A 10,122-nucleotide genomic window follows, 5' to 3' on the forward strand; every position below is an offset into this window, starting at 1 on the left:
CAAAGTATGCCCACTCATCAGATCTGACTAACTGAACAGAAGGCACTGTGAGTGATATTTTATCTTAGTTGACCAATATGTGAATGGAGTGAAATAGAGATAGAGGGTTAATCTACAAATCTGCATATCTAATAAAATAAAGGGAATATAGTACAGAAACTATAATAAATCAAATTATGAGTTCACTGAAAACTGAAAGAGTTTCAGAACTGATACACTGAAAGAGTTCCCCTTAAGTGAAATTTGGAAATTTAAAGTAGAACTATAGGCAAAACTCTTTTTTCATTGTGGATAGAGCAAGGGAGGGTTATAACCCGTGTACGTTTTTTTTTCCGCCATCTGTCTCCCATTGACGGGATTTCTCTTCACTTCCTTTCCTGAAGCCAAACAGGAAGTGAGAGGAAATCCCTGCAAATTAAAGGAATTCCTTGGGGGCCCCCATGTCACTAGAACCAGTGTCCCCAGTGGAGGATTTCCCTTCTACTACTTCACTGGGGACAACCCAAAATTTGGGTTTTGAGTTATCTTTTACTGTCACTTTCAATGATAATGGTAAACAGGACAAACAGAGAGGGTGAACCTCCTTAACGGGGGCACAGACAGCAATAAAAACTGACAGAGGTTCTAATCTCTCACCACTCTATCTAAAACTTAAAAAGAAAAACATTTTGCCTTTAGTTAAACTTTAGGTTTAGATTGTAGGCATCTTGGATGTCTTGATCAAAGAAGCTTTGTCATTTTTAGTAGTCAGATTTTTTTTCTTTAATTTCCCTATACTGCACTAGAGACATCAGCAATAAAAATTGTTCTTCTGTTAGATATTCTAATAATAACAGAGAAGTAGAGTAATGTATTGCAATAAACTACACAATAAAGGTGCAAAGTATTTATTTAAACTACGTACTGACCAAAATTAATCCAACAATTAATTATTTAGCCATCTGGCTTAGGTATACTGATATATACAATAATTTAATGAGTTAAACAACCATTAACCTTTGACTCTTATTTTTCCCATTTATACATTTAAGAAATACTCTAGTAAAAAAAAGTGATGTTAGTATTTTAAAAGACATGCATAAAAACCCTTTACCTTGGTGAATGTACAAGGTAAAGTGCTTCCAAAACAACATTCTTGGTGATCCTACCAGAAATTCAGTGCTATCCTGCACCTGTGCAGTCTTATTCCAATCCCTGTTATCATCCCTGCCTCGTTCAGCTCTATGGACTACAGAAAACCCCCCTCTATGGTGTGGATGTGAGAAGAGGGGAGATGTTCTGTAGTCCTGTCATAGGGTGGTGACGCTGCTCCTCCATAGGCACAGTAAATTGAGTGAGATTTGTCACCCTAGGATTGGAAGTGTGTTACTGACAGCATTATCAGATGAACATAATCGAAAAAGAAGACAAAAAAAAATGCAGCCATCACATCTAAGAACCAGTTAGCTGCTCTATATTCTGTTTTTGTTCTTAGATGTACTGTAGACACACTTAAATGCCACTATTTTAAGAAGTAAATACATATGGAAAAAATGAACGCAATTGCCATATACCATAGCACTTCTACTGCCATCTTTATTTTATTTTTAAAAGCTGCTTATAAGGCGTACATAAGCCTCAAGCTATAAATATACAACAGATGCAAGCCTTCTATTGTTTTACCCAGAATTCCATAATGAAGGCTTTAGGATTTAATTTAATCTTTTATAGGGTTCTTAAGTGCAAGGATGAATGACTTCAGATTTCCAGATTATTACACATCTGTGTTAAATTAAACCTACACATTTGGTTTATTACGCAAAAAGATGGCTGCGCCACAATTCATTTGAGTTTACCCAGAATTCCCTGGGGGAGTGGCTGAAATAGCGATTTCCTATTTAGGGCTTTGGATACACATGAAGGATGCTTAGATAACAAGCAGAGGCCTACAAATTCAACGCAGATTAAAAAAAAAAAAAAACAGAGCAACCAATCAGCGTGGGAAACGCACCAAATGGGGCTGATGTCATTTCAGCCTGATCTAAGTACATATGGTTTTCATTTTAATTTGATATATTGCCAGCTACGGCTTGACATTTAGTGGATCGTATCCAATGTACATGCATTTGCAGCATATCAAGATATCTCAAGTGGTGCGTGAGAAACCTGACTTTTTGTAAAGCTTACACATGTGGCGTAATAAAGAATAGAGGGGCGGAAATGTTCAAGTGGAGGACATTTGAAGTTCTAAAAAAGCACTAACTCATTTAAAGTGTACGTTCGGCTAGAAAAAAAGTACTTTCATCAAATGTAGTGCTTTTAAAACTTGATACTTTTATATTTTACTTTCTTGCAAGTAAACTGGAACTTTCTGGTGATCCCGCCAGTCTCCTATGCCCTCTGCAGCTTTAACCTCTTATCTGTCAATGCTATCCATGGGTTCAAGCCTTTGGTACTAAAGACAGACATGTGCATTTCATTTCTCATAAGAAACAGTAGCAACCATGCAAAAGCACAGTTAGATTTTTGTCCAGTAATCAGTCTCTGACATTCAGTGGCTGACATGCCCATACTCCAGCCCTCCCTGTACTGTTTGACAGCAACTCCTATATGGGGCTCACTGTCTTGTACTACCTTCAGAAGCTGCTGATGGTGAGATGAAAGCTCCGTCCCTATCTCTTACAAGCAGTAGAGGTCAGGTGACTGCTTTACAAAAGCTATTTAAAAATGTATTTAGCAACTTTGTAATATCATTGCATTATAGGGATTGAATTTAAACCATTTCATGGATTACATTAATGTGTTGTGCTAAAAGATGGCTTCACATATACTTGAAAGAGTCAAACCATATCTTCTAATAGCTGAATACAGAATCAGGGAACTTAAAACTGGCAAGCCTTCTATGTTGTAACAAATGTTTTTTTTTTTTTTTTTCAAAATGTATTCCAGTTTTATGTACGTCATTCCCTTCCCTGAACCTTATTCCAAAAAGCATAATAAATGGACTAGTTGTTTCAGTTAGTCATGTCTATGTTGCTGATTTATTCACAAAAAAGCAAAAGAATTCACTTTACCATAAAATTTGCAGTCAGGATTGCTATTTGTTATGATCTGAATCTATACGGTTAAACTGCTATAATAGTGCAGCCGTTTCCTCAGGGATAGAATGTGTGTTGTTATGCACTTGTATTCTCTTCCTGTCAGAGCATAAAAAAACACTTGAAGCAAGATCATTAATTTTACTGTACAAAGAACCAGACAGGAATTGACATTTGTAATTTTTTTTGAATTGCTACAAACTTTTATGAGAGCACAGCCTTGTTCGTCAGAGATGGTTTGAATGTTGTTATTCACTTGTATTCTCATCCTGCCAGAGCAAAAATCTGTAATTCCCCATAAAAGCAAGAAAATTTACTTTAAATTGAACCACTCTTTAAATGGCATTTGTAGTAATCTGAATCTCCAAGTGAGCTTTCCATTCCCTTACAAGTCTATTGTATTGCAAAACCCACTTGAAGCAGGTCAGATGCAAGTCAATAGAAGGTCATCTGCAGGCCCCTATTAGTGAATTCTATATGATCTCAGAAACATCTGCCAAACTGATGTCATTGACATAAGCCCAAAATTCAATAAACAGGTCTTTAACTTTTTATGGCAGGGCAGCAGTATTCCTCAGGGAGTGTACGCATACTATTTTTTACTTGTATTCTCTTCCTGCCAGAACAAACATTGTTTAAATTCAAAAAGAAAAGAAGGATAATTCATATTACAATAAACAGAACAAATCAGGAATTTGCATTTGTAAAAATCTGAATCTCAAATCTTAAATTGTTCTATTCTTTTATTGCTGTATCCCCTCTTGGAATTCCAGAAAAAATGTCAGCCCATGGAGGCTGTTGTGTCTTGAGCTTTTGTCAAGTAGTATAATTGTTATATATTATTATTATTATATATACATTTTTAAAGTGGTTGCAAAGGGAATTTTCCCTGCAGCCCCCCCCCCCCCCCAAATACAGTACATACCTAAGCTCAATCTCGATCCAGCAATGTGCATGAGAACAGAGGCTCACTCGGCTCTCTCACTCCTCGTGTCCTCAGATAAAGCAGCAGGAGAAATTGGCTCCCTCTGCTGCCAATCACAGCCACTGAGGAGGGAGCAGGGGGCAGGGATGTGCCATGCTCTGTGTGTTTTATGGGCACAAAGAGCAAGACTCGGGAGAGAGCATACCCAAGTGCCCACATAGCAAGCCGCTTGCCATGGGGCCACTCGGCGGGAGGGGGGGAGCCAGGAGCACTAACGGGGGACCCGTGAAGAAGAGAATCGGGACTGTTCTGTGCAAAACCATTGCACAGAGCAGGTATGTATGACATGTTTGTTAACCTTTAACATTACTTTTTAGTTACTTTTATAAGCAGTGAGCTTAGGCAGAAGATAGAAAAGCACTGTAGATTGTAACTTCTGCCCTGACAGGGAGAAAATACAATTAAATAATAGAAAAATCAAGTCATCTCTGAAAGGTAGAGCTGCACTATTATAAGTAAAGATTAAGATTACATGTGACTGTTTCCCTTTAACTTTGGATCTTTTCATTTGCAACCAAAACGCAGTTGACTAGCATTAATTTGACATGTTAGTGTCATTTTCAAGGCTATACAATTCACTATGGGAAGTTGATTGCCCTGTGATTCATGCAGCAACATTTCCCACATAGTTTGGACCAGTTACAGAAATATAAAGTTCAAAAAAAGGTTAAAAAGAGCATACAAAGTATCTTAAAATGTTAAGGCAGTATGATATTCACAACCAAACCTGCAAAAGACTAGATTTGCCTTATAAAATAATGATTGTGTGGATTACATGTGTATCTTCTAAAATCATTGGTTTCTTCTTACTAAATTATTGTTTCTTTTACCCAGTGGGACCCGAGGCATGTAAGCTGCAGAAGGAGGAAGGCACCTGCAGGCAGTTTGTCTTAAAATGGTACTATGATACGGAAACCAAGAGTTGCACCAGATTCTGGTATGGTGGCTGTGGAGGAAATGAGAACAGGTTCAGCACACAGAAAGAATGTGAAAATGTTTGTATTACAGGTGAGTAATTAAAACATGCAGATTAGAATCATGCAGAACATTTCTTGGGGGAAGCAGATATAGTGTAAATGGTAAATATATTTAGTTTTACTATTAGGTAATATAAAAAATTATACCCTCTGCTTAGAAGAAGAGTACAGGGAGAGAGACTAAAGTACGCACTGAGAGGGAAGTATACAGGGAAAAGAAATGTTTTAATTTTAACTTGAGAATTTAAAGTGTAATTAAAGGCAAAACTTTTTTTTTTTAAGTTTTGGATAGAGTGAAGAGGTTATTAGGACACCTGTTAAATTTTTATTAGAAACCTCTGCTCCCTACTTGTTCTATTTACCATTATCATCACAAGTGAAAGTAAAAGAAAATCCCAAATTTAGGGTTGCCCCCAGAACAGTAATAAAGGTGAAGTCTTCCAATGGAACCACTAGTTCTGGTGTCCCAGGGGGCCTCAATGGATTCCCTTAATTTGCAGGGATTACCGCTCACTGCCTGTTTTGGCCCAATGGGAACTAATTTTCAGGGTTCCAGGAAACCTGACCACACAGGGATGCAGGTAAAATAAAGCAGTTTATTGGAGCAAACAACAATAAACGCACAGCAAGATTGAGGAAGTGAGAGCAGGAACAAGCCAGGGCTAAGTCAAGAAGCGGGTAGTCATCCAAGCCGGGGTCAAGTCCAGAAGCGGGTAGTCTACCAATGCAGGGGCATCTTCTGATGCAGAATCGTCTGTTGATGTGGGGTCGAGAGCCAGGAGAGTCGTCAGCCAAGCCAGGTCATACACGGAGGAACAAGGAGAACAGAAGACTGCTAGCTGCTAGAAAACTGCTACCCAGGCAGCATGCACCTTGGAGCACAAACGCAAGGGCAAGGACTGCAACCCATCAGGTGATAGATATAGTCAGATGTGCAGCATCATCACTGTGCTACACCCAGGCAGCAGGCAAGTGATGATGCAGTCAGAGTTTATAAGAGGCAGCAGTCTGTACATATCCAAGATGGCTGTCAACAGGAGGGCAAGTTAAGACCTTGACACTGATAGGGGCTGTAACCCTCCTTTGCTCTATCCATAAAAAAAAAAAAAAAAAAAAATTCCTATAGCTCTTTTTTTAATATTTAGCATGTATGAATCACCATATGAGTATAGAAGGAAACAGAAGAGAATTTTGAAACACCAAGATATTGAAATACAAGAATCTGCTCAAACAATTGAAATGTAATATATTATATCTTCAGGGAAACGTGTATTTAAATCTTATGTTTTATGAGCTGAAGTCAATTAAAGTTTCACTTAGAATGTTGGATTCTATAACATATCCTAGAAATTCTAACTATTCAGCATGAATAGTACTGGTTTTAAAGCCTGGTTTTGAAGTGCTTGTAAAGTCAGAAGGTTTTTTTAATCTTAATGCATTTTTGAATTAAGATTAAGCCTTCTGTGTGCAGCAGCCCCCCTCAGCCCCCCTAATACTTACCTGAGCCCCCTCTCTATCCAACAATGTTCACGAATGCCTCAGCCATCCAAATGCCTCAGCCATCTCTCTCTACTGATTGGCTGAGACACAGCAGTGGCGACATTGGCTCCCGCTGCTGTCAACCAAACTCAGTGAGCTAATCAGGAGAGAGAGGGGGTGGGGCCGAGCAGCAGCACCATGTCTGAATGAATGCACGGTGTAACGTTAGAAAACCATACCCCGTAAGAATTCCATACCCACGTCACTTCCTGTCAGGAACAGCTGAGCAGCGTAGCAGAGCGCATGCCCACAGCTCCGCATACGTCATTGAACAGCTGAGGAGCTGTCTAGTGCGCATGTACGGAGGGTATGGATTTTTCATGGCAGTGTGTGTAATGTTACAACGACTCAGCTGTTGCGGCGTTAACAGTAAAACAGCTGGGCTGCAATATGAGTCATCTCCGCTCCTATCCCTGTCACTTCCCTGATCTTGGCTAGTAAATATAAAAGCGGCGGCGGCGGGTGTATGAAATCTAAATCACGAAGATCTCGGCTCCGTGATTTATCTTTCCATACACCCGCCGCCGCTGTTATATTTAGTAGCCGAGATCAGAGAAGTGACAGGGTTACCAGCGGATATGACTCATATTGCAGCCGAGCTGTTTTACTGTAAACACCGCAAGTGTAACGTCACACACACTGCCGTGAAAAATCCATACCCTCCGAGCATGCGCGCTAGACAGCTCCTTAGCTGTTCAATGACGTAGGTGCTGACGTAGGTGTTGAAAAAATAGGTGCGCTAAACAAGAGTGCTAAAATGAATTACCATATTAACACATATGCAAAAAAATCACAATGAATTAACAGTGAAATCACATCAAGGTGCTTGGGTGATCAATGAACCAAAAGGTGAACGTGATCCAATCAAAAGATGGAAAAACTCAAAAAGGTGCAAAAACCAATAATAGTCCACAAAGTCCAAATAATATAATCTTCACCATACTGTGTAGTGTGAAAAAATTGTGGGAAATCAACTTCAAGTGATGTTTCCAGTGATATGAATAGTGATTCCCACCACTGACAGGCTTTCCTCCTTACCAGAATAAATGAGGTAAAATGCAGAATAAAACTCATGTAGCCAGTTGGAGAGGAGGAAAACTTCCACTATAATAACACCCTGTGAGATGACACAAATGGGCCTCTTACCAGATGGTACGTGTCAAAAACACAGGAAAAGTTCTCCTGAGTGGATGTCCCCTCTCCTGATCGGATATCCGTAGTCACCTCCGCTAACCACGTACGTCTGCTGTCTTATTGGCACTCCCCAGGATAACATATGAGGAACAAGGAATAAGGAGCAGACGATAGTGTAATACCCCCGGGATATTTTATTAAAAAAAGGTAATGCACTTACATGCGGTATGCGGGGAAAACAGCGAGAGTATCCAGTAGTGTGCCTATGCCTGGCTGCAGATCGGGCAATAGGTGACGTATGTGGCGGCGCGACACGCCTCCTCACTGACACGTTTCCTCTGACAAGGCTTCTGCTGAGATAGGAGGGGCTGACGTAGGTGCACCGGAAGTGACGGGGTATGGATTTTTTACGGGTATGGTTTTTTCATGAAACAATGGAGCTGCTGCTCAGCTCAGGTGCCCCCTAGCAAGCTGCTTGCTGTGGGGGCACTCAACAGGAGGGAGGGGCCTGGAGCTCCAGCCAGGGACCCAAGAAGAGGAGGATCTGGGCTGCCCTGTGCAAAACCACTACACAGAGGAGATAAGTATAGTATGTTGATATTTTAATATAAAAAAACAAGGCTTTACAATCACTTTAAAGTTTGGTTAAAATATTTTAAAATTTGCAGAAAGGGTCATTACTTACAGTCAATGCAACGTGTCGCTTTCATTCAGTCCATAAGCTTTTCATTCAATCCAATAGTAAAGATTGGTTGAATCCCTGCCAAGGTTTTTGCCACCTGTGTCTTACTGGGGAGATTTCCCTTCACTTCACACCCTGAACACGCAACAGGCACAATCTCACGCAAGTAGGGTAAATCCCCTCTTAAGCTCCTGACACCAGAACAAATGCCCCCATTTGAAGATTTCTCCTTACCTCCTATTTCATGACAAATGTAAAATTTTGTGATTCCCATTACATTTAGTGCTGTGGTCACCAGGACAAATGCAAATGGTGAATCTCCCCCGCAGTTATTTAGACAGCAATTGAAACTGATAGGGGTTCTAACCCTTCCTTACTCTAACAAAAAAAACCCCAAAAAAACTCTTTGCTTTAAATACACTTTAAATTAGATATATTTAGCTAGCGTCAACAACAGTTCAAAACACACCCTATATTTTTTTTTATAACTTTCTACAACTGACTTACTTTCCCATTTTCCATCCACAGCACCTCTGAATCCGGAAGTAGTCTCGGCAATTGGAACATAATGGAGCCCAACTCTTACCACTCAAGAGGAGACAACCCAGGATGCACTGCCCTTCCTCTCACCCTCTCCCCTTGTTAGCCTACCCCTCCACAAGTGGGAGGGAAGACTTACAAGGTTAATCAATATGGTGCTATTTTTTTTCTGTGGACTTGCTGCAAGTTGTGCCAAGAAAAGCATTAACCCTTTCATTGCTGTAGCAATCCCAAGTGACACAAGCCCCACAATTACGACCCATGAGAGCAATTCTGTTCTGTTCACTACAGTTCTGAAAGGGTTTCTTGGCACTTTGGACTCCCATACATTACCAGCTGGTGCTTGTCGTCAGGATATGTTTCAGAGGTCCCAGCACTAGAGTCTATCCCAGAGGGACGCTGACCCTCTCAGTAACACCTGCTTCATCCCAATCCTCCCTTCTTATATTTCCACTATCCAGTAGATTTGTAACTTCTCATCTGCCGTAGAGCTTTTCACTACATCCAGCACCTCTGACAACTAACTGCGAGTCCATGTATGCAACAGTTACCAATACAGCTATGATGCTACGCTCCACATTCCATTTTAAAGGAGGGCACTGCAGGTACTTGTGTCATTATTTCTTGAGCAGCAGGTCCCTCGGGAAGTGACAGATACTAACCCTTTTCTCCGCTATCAGGAGCCTGTAAAGTATTGCAAAGCAGGGTTTTCCAGGCCCCTTTGGCTGCACATGGGTTAAAAGCTTTAGGTTTTACCACTTAAGCTGCAATTATTGCAGTCTGAGCAGAAGAATACAATATTTTTTGGATCTTATTGTTATTTGTGTTTATAAACTTTGGGGTTGGGAAATTTTGGTATAAATTTGGGAGTGGGGCTTTTCTTGTCTTTGGTATGTTTTTATTTTTGTAAAGAAGGGAGAGGATACAAAGATTGTCTAATAAAGAATGAAGAGGTGTTTAACACTTGGTGTCGATATTTCTTGTTATTAAGTGGTGGCGCTTTTACCTTTTTGATGGCGTTTAAGGTCTCAGAGATTTTCATCTAATGCTTTTGTCCTTTCTCCTCTATAATAGAGGAAGTTTTTAAAGCTACTAGTACAGTAAGCATCTGCCACCTAAGACTCTCCATGCAATTATATAGAGTCAATCCCAAAATGCAAATGTTAGTTATAACAATTCTTGGGCATA

The 10,122-nt window shown here is 40.1% G+C and overlaps 1 protein-coding gene across 1 annotated transcript in view; it reads left to right on the top strand.

The window, feature by feature from the left end:
- Positions 1-9,895, top strand: part of COL6A3 (collagen type VI alpha 3 chain) — a 130,821-nt gene extending 120,926 nt beyond the window's left edge. The window contains exons 45-46 of the mRNA XM_082262044.1: positions 4,897-5,070; positions 8,923-9,895. Of these exons, the coding sequence (XP_082118170.1) occupies positions 4,897-5,070; positions 8,923-8,963 (215 nt within the window). The 3' untranslated portion in view covers positions 8,964-9,895. The remainder of the gene's footprint in view (positions 1-4,896; positions 5,071-8,922) is intronic.
- The last annotated feature ends 227 nt before the right edge of the window (positions 9,896-10,122 follow it).

Source organism: Pelophylax lessonae (assembly GCF_965119305.1).
Source record: "Pelophylax lessonae genome assembly, chromosome: 6".
In the NCBI taxonomy this organism is placed as follows: Eukaryota; Metazoa; Chordata; class Amphibia; order Anura; family Ranidae; genus Pelophylax; species Pelophylax lessonae.